At 43.5% G+C, this 18,048-nt stretch overlaps 1 protein-coding gene across 2 annotated transcripts in view; it reads left to right on the forward strand.

Annotated features, from left to right (window-relative positions):
- The window catches only part of map2k6 (mitogen-activated protein kinase kinase 6), a 107,461-nt gene that overhangs the window by 32,139 nt on the left and 57,274 nt on the right, over positions 1-18,048 (forward strand). For both annotated transcript variants that reach the window (XM_080209189.1, XM_080209190.1), the window contains exons 3-4: positions 9,193-9,241; positions 17,210-17,323. In XM_080209189.1, coding sequence (XP_080065315.1) covers positions 9,193-9,241; positions 17,210-17,323 — 163 coding nt within the window. The remainder of the gene's footprint in view (positions 1-9,192; positions 9,242-17,209; positions 17,324-18,048) is intronic.

The raw sequence follows: 18,048 nt of genomic DNA on the forward strand, positions 1-18,048 counted from the left end.
ACAAACCCCTGGAGAATTCCACAGATTAATAACCTGGGAGATGAAAGTACTCCTTATCTCATAGATGAATCATAGAATCCTACAGTGCAGAAGGAGGCCATTTGGCCCATCAAAACTGCACCGACCACAATCCCACCCAGGCCCTATCCCCAAATCTCTATGCATTTACCCTAGCTAGTCCCCCTGACCCAAGCCAGGACTGAACCTAGGTCCCTGACACTGTGAGGCAGCAGTGCTAACCACTGTGTTGCCGTGATGCTCTGTCTTAAAATGGACACCTCTTGGGTCACTGTCTGTGTGGAGTGTGCACCTTCTCCCTGTGTCTGCATAGGTTTCCTCCGGATGCTCTGGTTTCCCTCCCACAGTCCGAAAGACTTGCTGGTTAGACACATTGGCCATTGCTAAATTCTTCCTTCCACTGTATCTGAACTGATGCCGGAATGTGACGACTAGGGGATTTTCACAATAACTTAATTACAGTGTTAATGTAAGCCTACTGGTAGCACTAATCAAAAACTTTAAACTTAAAGTCAGACACTGTACTCCTGGTTTGCAAACAGCTTGGGTGTAATCTTAGACTGTCGTCAGGGAGACGGATGGAATTGGTAGCTAGGGAACAGAGTTTGGAGTGGGGAATGAAAACAACAGCTTCACTCTTCCCATGATTTAATTAGAGAAAATTTCTGCCCATCCAGTATTGGATGTTGGATAAGAAGTCTGGTCTGACAGCAGATCAATAGAATAAGAATCAGTTGAGTACACAGGGTTGGTTTGGGGGTAGTTGAGGACATGGTAGCAGAGGGAGCAAGCTTCTCTCTCAAAGTACCATCCAGGCATTGAAAATGCTCATTGGCCTCAGTCTACCCAGAACTCCCTGAGCTTCTCTTGACTCTTGATAAGTCAAGATAAAGGAGGTTTCCTTCAGTAAGAGTCAATACATTGATTTCTCCATGATTCTGCTGTTATGAAAGATGAGCCTGAGAAAAGTTGCAAATTGTTAAAACTAGGAACTCAGTGTTGGCCACCTTCTGATATTCTGGCCATGTTTTTGATCAAAACAACTACTTGTATTTAGATGCTGCCTTTAACATGGACTAAAATGTCCCAAGAGGATTCACAGACACTAAAAACAATTGATGCTGAGTCAGAGGAGATGTTCAAAGGGGAATTGTAAGCTTCGTTAAAGAGGTGGATTATAAGAAGAGTCTTCAGGAGGAAAGGCAGAGAAGTGGATTGGTTTTAGGAAGGAACTCTAGACAGGATCCCAGCAATCAATGGCTTAATGAAATGACAGAGGTGGTGGAGCGATGGACAAAATGCAGTTTTGAAATGAAGAGCTCACGGCCCGCAGCTGGATGCTGCAGTGCTGTAGGAGACTATAGAGTTGGGAAGGTGCGCACCTCGGAAGAGATTTAGGATGAGAATTGTAACTTGGAGTTGTTGCGGGACTTGGGGTTGGTTAATGATGGTGAGGAAAGCCAGGAGGGTCTTGGCCATGATAAGGTGTGGTTGGCAGAGTGTTGGACAAGCTGAAGTTTATAGAAGTGGATGAATGGGAGCCTGACTTGGAGGCCACTGTGACACTTGTATCTGATAGTGACAAGTGGCAGAGGCTTTTCAACAGGAGGTTGGGTGAAGGCAGGTGATGTTACAGAAGTGAAAGTGAGTCACCTTTATGAGAGGGAGCACGTGGAGCCAGAATCTCGGCTTAGCGTTGAATAGGATACTAAGGTTGCAAATTTTATTTCCTTGCCCCGTTGTTAAAATGCATATATTACAGAGGGCTTACATTTCATTACCTGAATCCCGTTAGTGTAACTGCATTGCTGCAATTTTAGGAATTCTTGCATGAACAGATGAGGATATACACATGATAAATATACTTGCTATGTGTGAAGCAGTACAACCTAAGTGCTTGCTGGATGTTTTGCTATTGAAGAAATGAGGATGTAAGGATCCGATAGTTTGAAAAACTCGCGTGGGCATGTTGTACGATTGATTTGCGGGTTGTTACTTCTTTTAAACAAAAATTGTAAGAGATAAAAGTGATACCAGGTACGCAGGATGTGGAGATGGCGGCGTTGGCCTGGGATGGGCACAGTAAGAAGTCTCATAACATCAGGGTTAAAGTCCAACAGGTTTATTTGGAATCACGAGGTTTTGGAGCGCTGCTCCTTCATCAGGTGAGTGGGTACACAAGTGATGAATGCAAACCTTTTAATTCTGCAGAACTTTGATGCTGGGATGTTAAAAATAAATCTATTATAAATTTGATTAAGACCTAAAGAAATAATTAACACTGCATAAATTAGAGGAGGCTTAGTTCCCTCGTGTCATATTGGTATCTTAGCACCTACTGGTGCTTCTCAGTCTCTGTTCTGTTTATCATGTTCAACTGCTGGTTCAAGGCAATCTCGTCTTCATCTTTCATTCAGTTCATGACTGTTAGGTGCAGCTTTAAACCCAATTCCTCTTCACTGATGTCACTGGAATGCAATGCCATAGTTACACCATTGTGTCCAAACTGTCTGCTCCCAAACTCTGACCATCCGTTCTGAAATAAGTGAGCCTGCATCACCACCCCCTCTACATTCCATTACTCTGCTCCTTCACAATAGTTAGACTGACAGGACAATTCAGTTGAATATTCTTTTCATTCAAAACACATCAATATCACTCATAAATCCTGTTGGGTAAAACATTTTGTTTAAATGAACAATTGTTGCATAACGGCGCAATTGTACATTTACATTGTTGGCATTTATTTGAAGTAGATTAAGAGCAGTTTCTCTGAAATTATTTACCTATTTCTTATTGATAGCAATAATGTGGAGATGCTGGCGTTGGACTGGGGTGGGCACCTGATGAAGGAGCAGTGCTCTGAAAGCTCATGATTCCAAATAAACCTGCTGGACTTTAACCTGATGCTGTGAAACTTCTTATTGATAGTTTATAGACATTGCAATCTCTGGATATTTGTGAGGAATTCTACAATTCCTTTGGGATGGAATGGCACTGTCATGCATGATATCTGATATTTCCATCAAGAGTTAGTCATTCAGAGGAGGATAGCTGGACATGGACAAGAGTGGGCAGCAAATTTTACACAGGAGCAATCTGCTCTTGACACAACTGCAATGTTGCTGATTGTCCTGCTGAATACTCCCAGTTCCTACCTGTGTAGCTGAGCCCTCACAGACTCTCATTATAGTCTGTACGTTTAATGACTATCCACTGCATGCCCCAGCACTGTGGAGAAGGAAATGAAAAGTCGTCACACTGTGAATTCCTTTACCAGTGTTATCCTGTGAATGAGAGAGCCATGCTGGAGTATACAATGCAACATAAGCTTGTGGGTCTGGTTGCTTTGTTGTTGCTCTTGAGTTTGTTAAGAACCAAGCCAGAAACTCCATGGTATTTTACAAAGTTAACCTACACCCAAACTTTTACATTTGGTTTTGGCATTAGGGTGAGCATAAGGTGTTTACTCAAAATATGATTCAAGTGACCCACTAGGAAGCTTTCATTAAAACGAACCTTATTTAGTAACACAGCTATAATAGAACTAGCATAACTTTTACCAATTAAAATACTTAAACATGACAAAGTATAATTCTTAACATCTAGCTATCTCTAATGTTCCACTTTAGCAGTATCCCCACATAAACAGAGATCTCTTCTTTAGAATCAGTTAGCATAGAAACCGAACATGGTTACATCATGCTAGATTTCCAGCTTTTGACTCATTCTGGGGAGTGATCCAGACAGATCTTTGTCTTCTAATTCTCCTGCAGCAATGTCCAGAGAGAGCTCCACTCCCAAACAGTAGAATCTCAGAGGAAAGACTTATTTCTTGGCAGATTCCAGTCTTCACTTCAGACAGAGCAAGAGATGTAGAGGAAGCCACCTCTCTAAAGATCCCAGAAAACAGACTGCTTGTGAAAGCCTAGTTATACCCAATAAAATGATCTTACCTATCAATCAACTTAATCAAGCCCTGCTCTGCAAATTCAGGAGAACACTAAAAATAACAAAACAGCATTAGTCGAGATTAAAGCAAATATTTTAACAAATTATACTGTTGCAGTAACAATAGAGGACGCCAGCCATATACATAAAGGCTCGAGTACATAGAACAGACCTTGCACAAGAAACATGACTAAAATAGATTTCTCAAAGGCACAGTATTGTCGCAAATTTCATTGTTGTCTTCAGTCATAACAGTTGCTTTTCACTTTATTCACACCATCCCTCCCCTCTTCTCCCTCCTGTTGCCTGATATTTTCACTCAAAAGGCAAGGATGAGGAACAATGAGTCATGAAGCTGAGAAAAGATTTTGATTAAAGGCTATTGTACGGTCTACATACACCGAGGATCTTGTCGCAATAGATTTCCTAGTGGAATGAACATAGTGACTCAGGAACTGAGCATGTATTTAAAAGGAGCTGCATATGTATTATTGCTTTGCTGACCACAAACTGTAGTATCATGAGCTGGAATATTGATGTGAAACGATCGAAACTCTGATTCAAAAATTATCACTTGATTTTAATCAGGGGCATTTTGATCTCTGCTTCCTGACTTGAGATGATGTCCCTCGGCATGTTAGTGTCTGATGACATTACTGTCAGTTTGTAAGGTGCAAGTAACAGATATACTTTGCAAATTGTCAGCTGCTTGTGATGAATGGTTGTTTTATTAGTTACTATTTTCCAACTATCCTGCAGCTTTTGTGTTCAGATTGTTGAAAGTAAATGTCATAATTTTTTTTAAGACTAGTTGTGCATTGTCACACTTTTTTTGTTTTGCATTCTCTCTTTGCCCTTTATTTAAGATGCTGACCTGTTTTGGTGAGTTTGCTGTCATCTCATTTACATTTATTTGCACCTGCTGTTACCTAGTGTGGCCCCCTCTTTGGGTCCTGATCTCCTCTCTCTATCTGATTGTGGCACCTTCTCATTTTCTCGCTATGTTCACATCGGCTGACAGAAAAGATGATTACACCTCAAAGGGAGTAAAGAACCTTTGGAGGGTATCCTAGGGATGGGGCACTTTATAAATGTGAATCGGTCTTTGTTTCCATTTCACGAAAAGCCATGGGTAACTAAAGAAGTTAAATATAGTATTGACATGGAAGAAAAAATCTACAGTTCTGTGAAGATTAGTGGGAGGTCAGAAGATTGGTCAGAATTCAAAAGCCAGCAAAAAATACTAAAAAAAAGCAATAAGGAGGAAATCCACGCAGACACGGGGAGAATGTGCAAACTCCACACATTACAAAAAAACTTAATCTGTACTTTTGTACTTTGTAAATGTACTCTGATGTTAAATTTTCTGTTTTAAAAGATGAGTTATATTATTAACAGGTAAGCTGCTTAATTGCAATGGACTAAGAGTAAGTTTGTGTCGGCTGGAAAAGTTGGTATCTGTCAGGTTCAGATTCTCGTGCCTCTCCTCTGTCAGCTTTTGCTGAGATTACCATTATTTTTGCTCTCCATGTTTGCACCAAGCCCCATTCCCCATCCCCCTGTCTTCATTGAACAACATTGTCTACCAGTTAAACAATACCTCAGTTTAAAAATTCTCACCCCGATTTTCAAACCCCGTCATGGCCTCGCCCCTCCATATCTGTGTAATCTCCCCAGCACCTCTAACTCTGGCCTCTTGAGCATCTCCAATTTTAATCTCTCCACCAATAACAGCTGTATCTTCAACGGTCTAAGCTCTGGAATTCCCTCCCTATTCCTCTCCACCTCTTTGCCTTCTTCTCCTTTCGAACAATCCTGAAAAAATTGCTCTCATTGGCCAAGCTTTCGGTCATCTACCCCAAGATCTCCTCTGTGGCTTGGTGTTGTAATGTTTCTGTGAGGTACCTTGGGATGTTTCCTTACATACAAAGCGCTCTTTAAATGCTCATCCTTCAACTGCTAAGTGCAATGTTCACTTCTACTAAATGCGTCTTGCTTTTGTAATCAAGTGGCTGGAATCTGTAGATCTGGGGTGAGATTCTCCAGCTTCCCAGCCACATATTTCCCACCGGTGGAATTTGGTTCATTGTTTGCTAGAGGTCCCACCGCTGTCAATGAGAATTCCCATTGATGTCACCCCATGCTACCAGAAAACCTGCAGGTGGGAGCGTGTGCTGCTGGCGGGACCGGAGAGTCCCACCAGTGAGAACGGCCAGAGAGTTCTGGCCCTGTTCTCTTGCACATGGTACAAGTCAGAGGGCACGATCCTAGCTTTTGTCGTGCCATGCTCCCACTGTAGGAAGGTCAGAGAACTTGGCACCCAGCTAAATCGCCATTCACTGCAGTAGGATGGGAAAATCCTGCCGGTATGAAGAGTGGTAAGATTCCAGTCGTAGAGCACAGATACAGGTCCTTTAGCCCACCATATCTCTGCCAACCATCAAATACCAATGTATACTAATTCCATTTACCAGCACTTGGACAAGAAGAATAGAATATTCCAACATTTCATAGGCTAAAGGAATTTTGTAAGAAATTTATAAAGAGGAATCTAGAAGTATTCAAAGCTCCACTCCTGCATGTGAGGAGAACAGCCGCAAGAACTTTGAGGACTCCTGTCATTGGAAAGGAGAGAGATACCCATCTCTTGTGTGCCTATTTGTGGTCTGATCAGCATGTGAGGCCAGAAGGTTTGGGAGCAAGTTTTAAAAGGGAAAACCAGAAATAATTGAGGCGAAAGTACAGCAACTTGAATTGTATCTGTCTTTCCAGCTTTGCCTGAGGGGGTGGAATTGGAAAATTGACAAATGTTTGGATGTGGTGTAGCAACATTCCTGGAATGAAGAATAATCCCAGGCAATTGATTTATGCATGCTTCTCAGTGTTTCAATGTATGAATGAAATGCAAGATCTGATTCCTCTGTTCTCCATCTAGTTTCCTTCCCTTTTGGTAGTGGGGAGCTGGGGGATGGGATGGAGTCCTAGGTTGTACGCCTCCTTGCCTTGTAGTTAACTTCCAAAGGGGCATGAATATTCTCTTCTTGAGAAAAGTGTTGTTGTAGTTGTAATTGCAATAGGATGTTGGTGAGACTATGCTTGGGGGGAGTATTGTGTCTAGTTTTGGTCTCCTTATTTGAGGAAGGATGTGGTGGCATTGGAAGCAATTCAGAAGAGGTTCACCAGATTGATTCCAGAGATGAAAGGATTGATGTATGAGGAGAGATTAAACAATTTGGCTCATACTGGCTGAGAGGAAATCTGATCAAGGTATATAGAAGGGATTGATTTGGTGAACGTAGACCAAATCTGTCCCCTTCTGGGGCAATCTAGAGCAAGAGGTCACAAGTATAGATTGAGAGGCAGTAGATTTAAAACTGAGATGAGGAGGAACTACTTCTCGCAGAGGGTGGTGAATTTGTGGAACTCGCTGCCCCAAAACACGGTGGAGCGTGAATCACTAAATGTTTTCAAGGAGATAGACGTATTTCTCATAAAAATGGGTTAAAGGGATGTGGGGAACAGGTACAGAGCTGGATTTGAGACCAGGGAGAAATCAGCCATGATCTGATTGAATGGCGGAGCAGGCTCGAAGGCCTACTTCTGCTCCTAATTCTTACCTTCCAGTAATAGATGTAGCTACTGAGCCAGATTTGTCAAGTAATGGTTAGCCCTGGCCCTCAGACATGTAATCCTCAGAATTTACTGGTCAGACTGTTTCGTTACCCTGCATATTTTTTCAGAAAAGCAGCAATAACGTCACTTTAGGACAGAAGCAGATAATGTGACCCATCATGTTTATGCTGAGTGTCTGGAAGAGTTATCCTTTCAAACTCTGTCTCTGTTCCTTTCCCTGTAACCTTCTGAATTTTTATTTTCTCAATTATTTATCTTTTTTCAAAAATAATTTATTGAGGCTCTGCTTTCAACATTGGTTTGAAAGGCCATTCTATGTTTTGTCACTTCCTAAAATAACTTCTTACTAATCCTCATCTTTGTTCTCAAGGTGATTTGTTTTCTTTTAACTTATGACCTCTTAATTTGAGAACTCCTTAAAACGCTCACTTGCTAACCAGTGGAAATTATTTTGGTGACTTACTCAAAACCTTTCATACCTTTGATGGTCTTCATCATTCGAATGAAAAGCACCTCAGGTTCTCCTAGTTTAACAACTAGTCTTTTGGGGGAAGGGGGGTAGGTGGCATGGTGGCACAGTGTTAGCACTGCTGCTTCACAGTGCCAGGGACCCAGGTTCCATTCCTGGCTTGGGTCACTGTCTGTGTGGAGTTTGCATGTTCTCCCTGTGTTTGTGTGGGTTTCCCCCGGGTGCTCTGGTTTCCTGCCAAAGTCCAAAGATGTGCGGGTTAGGTTGATTGGCCATATTAAAATTGCCCCTTAGTGTCCTGAGATTTGTAGGTTAGGGGGATTAGTGGGTAAGTATGTAGGGATATGGGGGGAGAGCCTGGGTGGGATTGTGGTCGGTGCAGATTTGATGGGCCCAATGGCCTCTTTCTGCACTGTAGGGTTTTAATGATTTCTTTGATGATGAAACTCAATGGGCCGAACGGCCTTCTTCTGAACTGTAGATAATCTATGACTCAATGAATACAGTACATTTCAGACACTTTACAATGGTTTTACAAATGTTGCAAAATTATTTTAAAAGTTGTCCACATGGAAAAAGTTGCACTCCGAATACAACTGAGATACATGTAATATTCGCTGTATACATTCGGTGAGTTTGTTCTTTATTGGACATTTATTGCCCTTGAACTGAATAGATTACAAGGCTATTTAAGATTCAACCTTATTGTGTGTCTGGAGTCACCAGTAGGCCAGACTAAGTAAGGCTGGCAGATTTCTTTCCCCAAAGGACACAGAAGAACCAGATGGGTTTTTACAAAAATCCATCCATGCTCACCATTAGACTTTTAATTCCAGGTTTTGTTCTTCTGAATTCAAATTGCGCCATCGTCCATGGTGGGATTCAAACTGGGATCCTCAAAGCATTACCCTGGATCTCTGGCTTGCTAGTCCAGTGACAATACCACTACACCACATCTCCCCACCTTACCATCTAAGTGAAACTCTTCCACACAGTTTTATACAGCCTGATGCTTGTGTTGCCGCTGAACTCGTGTGAAGATGTTCCCTCGCGTGTTGTAGGAGATTCTCAAGTTTGTTTTCTGAAGTGTGAGCTGAAATCCTTTTGTTTCCTCTCTGCAGCCCACCTAGAGACCTGGATTCAAAGGCTTGCATTGCTATTGGTGAAAAGGTAAGAGTCATTACTCTCCACAACCTTACATGGGAATGGGAATGTGAAGTGTGGAAAGAATATAGGATGTAAATCTCTTATTTTAAGATGTGATCTTATAGCAAAGCTCTCAGTGATAAGTTTCATATTATCCATTTATTTTGGAATTCTTGGCAACAAAATTTTAAGTTCTAACTGTGTGAAGTCTGAGACATCGGGGGTCAGGGGTGGTGTAGCTTCAAAGAAGTCACACCAAAGACAAGCCACAGGAACAAGAGGGTTTATTGAAGAACTGTACTCTCTGCACTCCAGCCCTCGAGTGACTGCGGAGGTGCTTTCCTGGGCAGGTCACCCCATACCCTGGGTCATTTGATCCGTCTTCTTAAAGAGGCTGCGCCCCACATATATTACAGGTTCAAACCCTTATAAACCAAGTGAGTGAGCTGCCCTTTGTGGTGGGTAACGGTGGCATTGTCCCTTTAAGGATTTTAAAAATAAATGTTTCCTGAGCCAATGCTGTAAACTCATGAGGTAAATTGCAAACTGCTGTTGTTCACTCAGATCAGAGACATGCAGGACAGTGTTATTTTTGGGATTAGTTTATATTTGCAGCAGGAGATAAAAGAACAGGGAATTTTACAATGCAGAGACAGTCTGTCTCTGGTCTGCTTTCAGTCGGACAGGTCTATACCTCGCTCCAGCTGGCTCTTATACTTTTATCCCATCAGTTGACTTGTTTACTGATCAGGGCACTGCTGATTTTTAACATTGTCACCCTCTGTCCTTGCATTGATAGAATTGCTCAGAGTAAAACCCCATAAAGGCTCGAATAAGTGTCTGAGAATGAGGGCCAGTTTTTTTTTATTATTCATTCATGGGACATGGGTGTCGTTGGCTGGCCAGCATTTGTTGCCCATGCCCAGTTGCCCGAGGGCAGCTGACGGTCAACCACATTGCTGTGGCTCTGGAGTCACATGTAGGCTGGACCAGGTAAGGATGGGAGATTTCCTTCCCTAAAGGAACCAGATGGATTTTTCTGACAATTGACAATAGCTTCATGGTCATCAGTAGATTCTTAATTCCAGATTTTTAAAATTGAATTCAAATTCCTCCATCTTCCATGGCAAATCATTAACTGAGTTTCTGGATTAATAGTCTAATGATAAAACCACCAGGTCATCTCCTCCCCATAACTTGAAGTTTTTGCAATGCTTGGTCAGTGATTAGATGAGTATCACTGATACAGGCGCCAAATCTTGGCAAACAAGTATGTTTCCATCCAACTCGCAAAAGCATGAATTTGATGCCCACAAGAAGATCAATCGTATTTTTAAAAAATGTTTTGGACAAAATTGCAGGGTTGTCCTCAAGGTAGAGCCATCCCTGCAGTATACCTTCCAAAGGGGTACCATTATAACTGATTAAACTTTTAAGAACATAATAAGAACATAAGAAATAGGAGCAGGAGTAGGCCATCTGGCCCTTCGAGCCTGCCCCGCCATTCAATAAGATCATGGCTGATCTCTCGTGGCTCAGTTCCACTTTCCCGCCCTCTCCCCATAACCCTTAATCCCCTCTCTTATCAAAAACCCATCAACCCGCTTCTTAAAAATATTTAGCGAGGCAGCCTCCACCACTTCAACGGGCAGAGAATTCCAGAGATTCACCACCCTTTGAGTGAAGAAGTTCCTCCTCAACTCCGTTCTGAACCGCCCCCCCTTTATCTTGAGGCTGTGCCCCCTAGTCCTACTGTCTTTTTTGAGCGGGAAGAGTCTTTCCACCTCTATCCTATCCATCCCATTCATCATCTTATACGTCTCAATGAGATCTCCCCTCATTCTTCTAAACTCTAACGAGTACAAGCCTAGTTTATTCAGCCTCTCCTCATAGCTCAACCCCCTCAACTCCGGTATCAGCCTAGTAAACCTCCTCTGCACTCCCTCCAAGGCCAAAATATCCTTGCGCAGGTGCGGTGCCCAAAACTGCACACAGTACTCCAGCTGCGGCCTCACCAATGCCCTATACAGCTGCAGCAAGACCTCCCTACTTTTATATTCAATCCCCCTCGCTATGAAGGCCAGCATCCCATTCGCCTTCCTGACCACCTGCTGCACCTGCAGGCTGGGTTTTTGCGACTCATGCACAAGGACCCCGAGGTCCCTCTGCACCGTCGCCTGCTGCAGTTTTTCGCCCCGTAAGTAATAGTCCTTCCTACCATTCTTCCTACCAAAGTGGACCACCTCACACTTGCCAACATTAAATTCCATTTGCCATTTCCTGGCCCATTCGCCCAGCCTATCTAGATCCTTCTGCAGACTCTCCACACCCTCCGCACAATTTGCCTTGATGTAGGTATATTTGTTGCTGTACTGGCTATATCCACTGGAGGGCAATGTACCACTGCTGCATAATATTCTCAGTCTCAGACTCTAGTTCTGGTCAGTAGGCATCACTTCACTCAATTTTTAAAATCATTTCTCTATTTATCCAAGGTAAAACTGGACTCTATTTTCCATTATTTGAAACAATTTCTGTGTACAAGTATAAGTGGCACGGTGGCACAGTGGTACTGCTACCTCACAGCACCAGGGACCCAGGTTCGATTCCTGGCTTGGATCACTATCTGTGTGGAGTCTGCATATTCTCCCCATGTCTGCGTGGGATTCCTCGATCAGTCTGAAAGAAGTGCTGGTTAGGTGCATTGGCCATGCCAAAATTCTCCCTCAGCGTACCCAAACAGCAGCCAGAGTTTGGCGACTGGGGGATTTTCACAGTAACTTCATTGCAATGAAAGCCTACTTGTGACACTAATAAATAAACATAAGCATGTAGTCTGCATGCCGGTTTACAGTGTATACCCACACCAGGGACAGATGAAAAGAACCCAATGAGTTAATGGGCAGTCTAACTTTTTTTTGTTTTTATTCCAATTCAATCAAAACAAGTCCAATTCAGAGTCTCAACAAGTTGAGACATTCCTGATCCAAGATTACGCAGGCCGAGGGCTGTCTAATCCTTAACACAGACAAGGAGAACGTTACAGGGCTTATAGGGTTCCAAGCAATGGCCTTCAATGTGCATATCTGCAGAACGACTTTGACGTACAAATGTTGGAAGAAATTTAGAACTCTGTTTCGCAAAGATCCATTGATGATGATGGTCAAATTTTAGTTTTAAATCTGAGATTAATTGATTTTTGTTTTCCAAAAATATTAAGGGATATGGGGCTAATACAGAGGGGCAGAGTTAGGCAGATTAACTATGATTTAATTGAATGCTGGAAATTTAGGCTTGAAGGTCCTGTTTCTGCATTCCCATCAAAGGTTGAAATTCTCATGAGGTCTTTGCACTCCTGTCTTCTGTCACTGTGGATTGGAGGGGGAAGTTATTCCGGGGTGGTGTTGGTGGGGAGGGGGTTGTTATTTCAAAGATGGCAGCCAGGAATCTGATACTTGTGAAACATTTTGGTTTTGATCTGTTCACCTTGGAATCAAATGAGTTGGTGGAGGATAGACATGGTAGGATTTCATTTGATGGATTCTTGCAGAAACAGAATTTGTCTGAACCTGATGTTAGAAATTGCTCAGATGGCCTGTAATGTTGTGTGGTTGATTGATCTGAGAGAGAGTGATAACCATCGTGTCAGAATTTTCACTAACACATATTTTCACACTTTAATTGTTCGTGGGATTTCCGCTCCTGGGGACAATTTGGTCTTATGCAAAAACTTTTACTTCCCCTCAGAATTGGCCCTGGTGTGTCCACAGTCACAAGTCACAACTGTGAATTTGCATTGCAGAAGCGATTAAGGCTAATCATAGAATCTACAATGCCAAAAGAGGCCATTCAGCCCATCGAGCCTGTACCGACAGCAATCCCACCGATCCCTGTAATGTCACATATTTACTGTCCTAAGCCCCCTGACACTAAGGGGCAATTTATCGCCAATCAACCTAACCCGCATATTTTTGGAGTGTGGGAGGAAACCGGAGAACCCAGAGGAAATCCATGCGGACTCCACACAGACAATCACCCAAGGCTGGAATCGAATCCAGGTCCCTGGTGCTGTGAGGCAGCAATGCTAACCACTGTGTCACCTTGCTGCCCTCATGAACATCCCCAAAATGACACTCTGCCATTTGCTTATGGTATTGGGATATCTGTAAGAGGATGGGATGGACAATGAGGGAGGGGTAACAAGTGCTGGCTTTTCCAGAAACACCCACATCCTGTGAATTGAATAAATGAAGAAAAATTCCCCTGGCTTAGTGGGAAGATCGCACAGATATGGTATAAAGCAGTGATAGGAGCAGTGATAGGTGAGTGAGTGGGCTGCATGGGAGGCCCTCCTTCACCTCTAGGGGGGCCATAAGATCAAAATCAGCCTTGTTCGCTAACCATGACCCCTTGAATCAGATTAAATGGCTGAATATTTCATATCGTGTTATAGAAAATGATCAATCATTTATGTATTTATACAACTGTCTTCAACCTCAAATGGTAAACACTATAGAAATGTCTATGCTTTGATTGGATACAGAGGGAGCACAGGGCTCTCACAGTCAATGTGGTGTGTATCCAGCATGCACCTCTCTTCACTTGCCTTTGCTTGATGTGCCTATCACTTCAGTCACGCCACTAGGGAAAAAAAGCACATGGACAGTAATCAGTGGAATCCTGCTAACCCTGTGTGTGGGCAATGGTCAGCAAAATGTGGGCCGCCGCACTTAGAACCCAGATGTGTCAGATGTGGCTCCCTCGGGCCGCAGGCTGTCCACCCCTGGTATGAAGGCAGGCAAGCTGAACTATCCCAAGCTTGACTGCAGCCAGAGGGCTGGGAAGGAAGGACCATTAGGCAGGCCTCAGCAGCCTGGGCCGGGAATCCTGGGTCCACTCCAGTGACATTGTGGATGTTGAATCAAGTCCTGACGCTCTCCATGGGAAATGAACCAGGTGGTTCAAGTTCACAATGGCTGAGAGAGAATCCTTGGCCCATCTTGATTCATTTGTCTAATGAGATCCGACCGTACCCTCCACCAACAATTGTTTTTTCAAAATGCTGCTAGGGTTTTTTTCAACACTGAGTTATCCATTCATTCTCACCTCTCTCTTTTGTGCTGGGGAATCCAATCTCAACAAATTTGAGATCCTTTGGGGGGAGAAAAGGAGAAACCTGCAGAAAAATACATCGTACACACACCACATGACCAGAAATGGTCAATGCAGTCATGTGGTAATCTGTCTTTAATGTTCCTCCAGCGATAGAAATGAGTGACCTCTAGGGGGCAGCAGCAGTATATAAATACTATGTAAAGAGAATCAATAGTCCACACACTAAAATGACAAAAGTTTAAAGGCAAGTAGAAAATGTTTGGTGTGCAGCTGCTTAAAGTAAATTCCAACCCCTGAGTATGAAAGATGTCTTCATCTTCACCATAGCGGTGATCCCTATAGTTTTTTTTCATTCGTGGGACATGGGCTTCACTGGCTGGCCAGCATTTATTATCTGGAGGTGCCACCGTTGGACTGGGGTGAGCATTGCTTTCATTGGAAAGACGGAGGTTGAGGGGAGAACTGAGAGAGGTCTACAAAATAATGCGAGGCATAGACGGGGTAGGTAGTTAGGGGGCTTTTTCCCAGGGTGGAAGTGTCAATAACAAGGGAACACAGGTTCAAGGTGAGAGAGGGAACTTTTAAGGCAGATGTACAAGGGGGAGCTTTTTCACACAGGCAGGGGTGGGTGCCTGGAAAGCGTTGCCAGAGGAGGTGGTGGGAGCAGGCGCATTAGCAACATTTAAGAGGCATCTGGATGGGTACATGAATAGGGAGGGAATAGAGGGATATGGGCTGGGTAAGGGTAGAAGGTTTTTTATTAGTTTAATTAGGGCATCATGATCAGCACGGGCTTGGAGGGCTGAAGGGCCTGTTCCTGTGCTGTACTCTTCTTTGTTCTTTCTTTGTAAAATACTGCGGATGATGGAATCTGAATCAAGAACAGAAGAAGCTCCTTCAATGTGGTTTATTGTATCCATTGCTCCCAGTAGCGTCTCCCCTACACGAGGAAGACTAAGTGCAGATTGGGCGACCACTTTGCGGAACACCTGTGCTTATTTCGTAAGCATGACCCCAACCTTCCTGTTGCGTGCCATTTTAATTCAGCACCTAGTTCTCATGCCCATCCTTGACCTGCTGCAGTGTTCACAGTGAAGCCCAGCGCAAGCTGGAGGACCAGCAGCTTATCTTCTGGTTGGGAATGTTACAGCCCATGGGACTCGACGTTGAGTTTGGCAACTTTAGATTTTGATCTTTCTCTTATATCTTAAGCACCCCCCCTTTCTTCCCTGTTAATTCTTTTAATATTCCATGCATAGAAAGCACCCCCCGCCACACACACACACACACACACACACACACACACACACACACACACACACACACACACACACGGCCATCTGCAGTTTATTTTGCTCTCCCATTCTCCCTCCATTTAGTTCCGATGATGGGTCTGTGATTTGAATATTAACCGTGTTTCTCTCCTGAAAGATGCTGACAGACCTGCTGAGTTTGTCAGCTCCCTGTTCTTGTTGCAGTGAAACCGTCAGAGAATTTCCAGAATGCATGTCAATCGAGTGTTGGTGAAGTTTTGTTAAAGTGCTCGATTTTAACTCTTGAAGTGAATGGGTTTGAATAAACTAAAATCGGGCACAAAATGTTCTAGAAATTCAGTACAGGCCCTCTTCGCAGTTCCAGAAGCAATGACCATGAAATGTCATAGTGTCCTGTAAGCGATGACTTTTAAGTAGTATTTAAAACTGACATCAATACTGTTATTACTTCCAAGCAGCTGAATACTATTGGGAGAGCATATTGATTGAAGTGATAGCTACCAAGATACTGTGCAATCTCTTTAATGAGAGCTCATGGCCATTCCGTTAGTTAATGATCCAGTGGCCATTCTTGGTGTGGATTTCATCACTTGTACCAACCAAGGTGGCACCTTGCCCTAAATGTAGGCTTAACCAGTGCCTCAGCTCAGACCTAGCTGCGTCATCTCTTCATCCCTGCAGCATCTGAACAAAAATCATTTCCTTGACCCGCTGCCTGAAGGGCAATTTAATTGTAAACTCAGCCACAGCAATGAATCCTTCTGATGTTAGAAACAAACCAGTTCATTGTAGTCATATATAGTGTATCACACAGCACAAGACTTGTGTCCTGACCAATCATCTAACTTAGTGTGAGGAACATTGTGACAACATCCGCTGACAGAACCTCGGTCAACACAATTCAGGTGTCACATTCTGACATTGGTTTCTTGATTGCTAACTGGGAGCAGTCAGAAAATCTCACCTTATTTTGAAAGGCAAGATTATTTTGTTCATAATACTTGCCCAAAATGTTTTGTTTTGATTACCCATTGCCTGCCAAATAGATTTTTGAAACACTTTTCAAACATTAGATAATACCGTGAACCTTCGGCTGTCAATAAACACTAGATACTGGTGGATTTATGTGGACAGACCATGTTCTCCACCAATCAGCAGCATTGTAATACACAGTCCAAAGATGTGCGGCTCAGGTGGACTGGTCACGCTGAATTGCCCCATAGTGTTAGGGGGACCAGCTAGGGTGAATGCATGGGGTTTTGGGGATAGGACCTGGGTGGAATTGTGGTCAGTGCAGACTCAATGGGCTGAATGGCCTCCTTCTGCATTATATGATTCTATGTATGACATAATATAATACAATGCTCCTATCCCTCCCTGATCAGCTAGAGATATATCCCTCTTCATGATGCATTACCTTCTGTGGGATTCATTGGTGTACCTTGTGCATATCTGTGTCTGTCTGAGTAGCTGGCTGGCAGGGCTACGGGGTGAAATGTTTGTGTTGACCATCAAATCCTCCACAGTGTGTGCTGCTTTTATTCACCTGTTCTGGATGGCCCACTTATCGGACAGCATTAAAGCCAAGTCTTTATTTCTGTAGAATTTTGAAGTGAAAGCTGATGACCTGGAGCCACTCTCGGAACTGGGACGCGGGGCGTATGGGGTTGTGGAGAAGATGCGTCACACACCGAGTGGTACACTAATGGCTGTGAAGGTAAGGCCAGCTCATTCAATTGAGACAAATCTCTGGGAGGAGACTGCTGCAACCTTTGACCAATGTGTGACAGTTTAACCTATGCCATGAGCAGTAACAGTAACTAGAGGCACTTTCATTTGGCCAGGTTACCCCTGTCATCCATAGAGAGAGAGAGAGAGGGGGGGGCACCTCTGTGCAACGCTGTTCACGCAGTATGTCCAACTGGCTGTATTCTACATTCCTGAGATGTGGAGATCCAGGGTGGGATTGTATGGGTGTGCTCACCTCAAAACTGGAAAATTCTGCATGAGGTCAATGGATTTTTGCATGGTCTGCTAACCTCATCCAATACAATTCTCGTGGCGGTCAGGACGGGGAAAGACCCCCCCCCCACCTCAGAGTCTAAATATGTGACACCAAGGATAGGATTTTGGGCTCTGGGTGAATGGGAACAGAGGCAGGCAATGTTGAAAAACCATACCTCTGGCTAGTGTGCTGGTTCCCTGCATCCCTAATTTGTCAGTGGAATTACTCCTGGAATGAAGAATCCTATCCTCACTTATATGCCAAAAATAGGAAATTGTTCGCATCCAGTCTGGCTTCATAATATACCTTGGGGTTCAGGTCCAGGACCCCAACAGTCATAACTGCAGGAATTCCTCGGGATAATGTCCAAGACCCAACCATCTTCAGCCACTTCACCAATGGCCTAAGTTCAGAAATGGGAATGTTTGCTGATGATT

Source organism: Carcharhinus amblyrhynchos, chromosome 21 (genome assembly GCF_965287045.1).
Source record: "Carcharhinus amblyrhynchos chromosome 21, sCarAmb.v2.hapA, whole genome shotgun sequence".
NCBI lineage: Eukaryota > Metazoa > Chordata > Chondrichthyes > Carcharhiniformes > Carcharhinidae > Carcharhinus > Carcharhinus amblyrhynchos.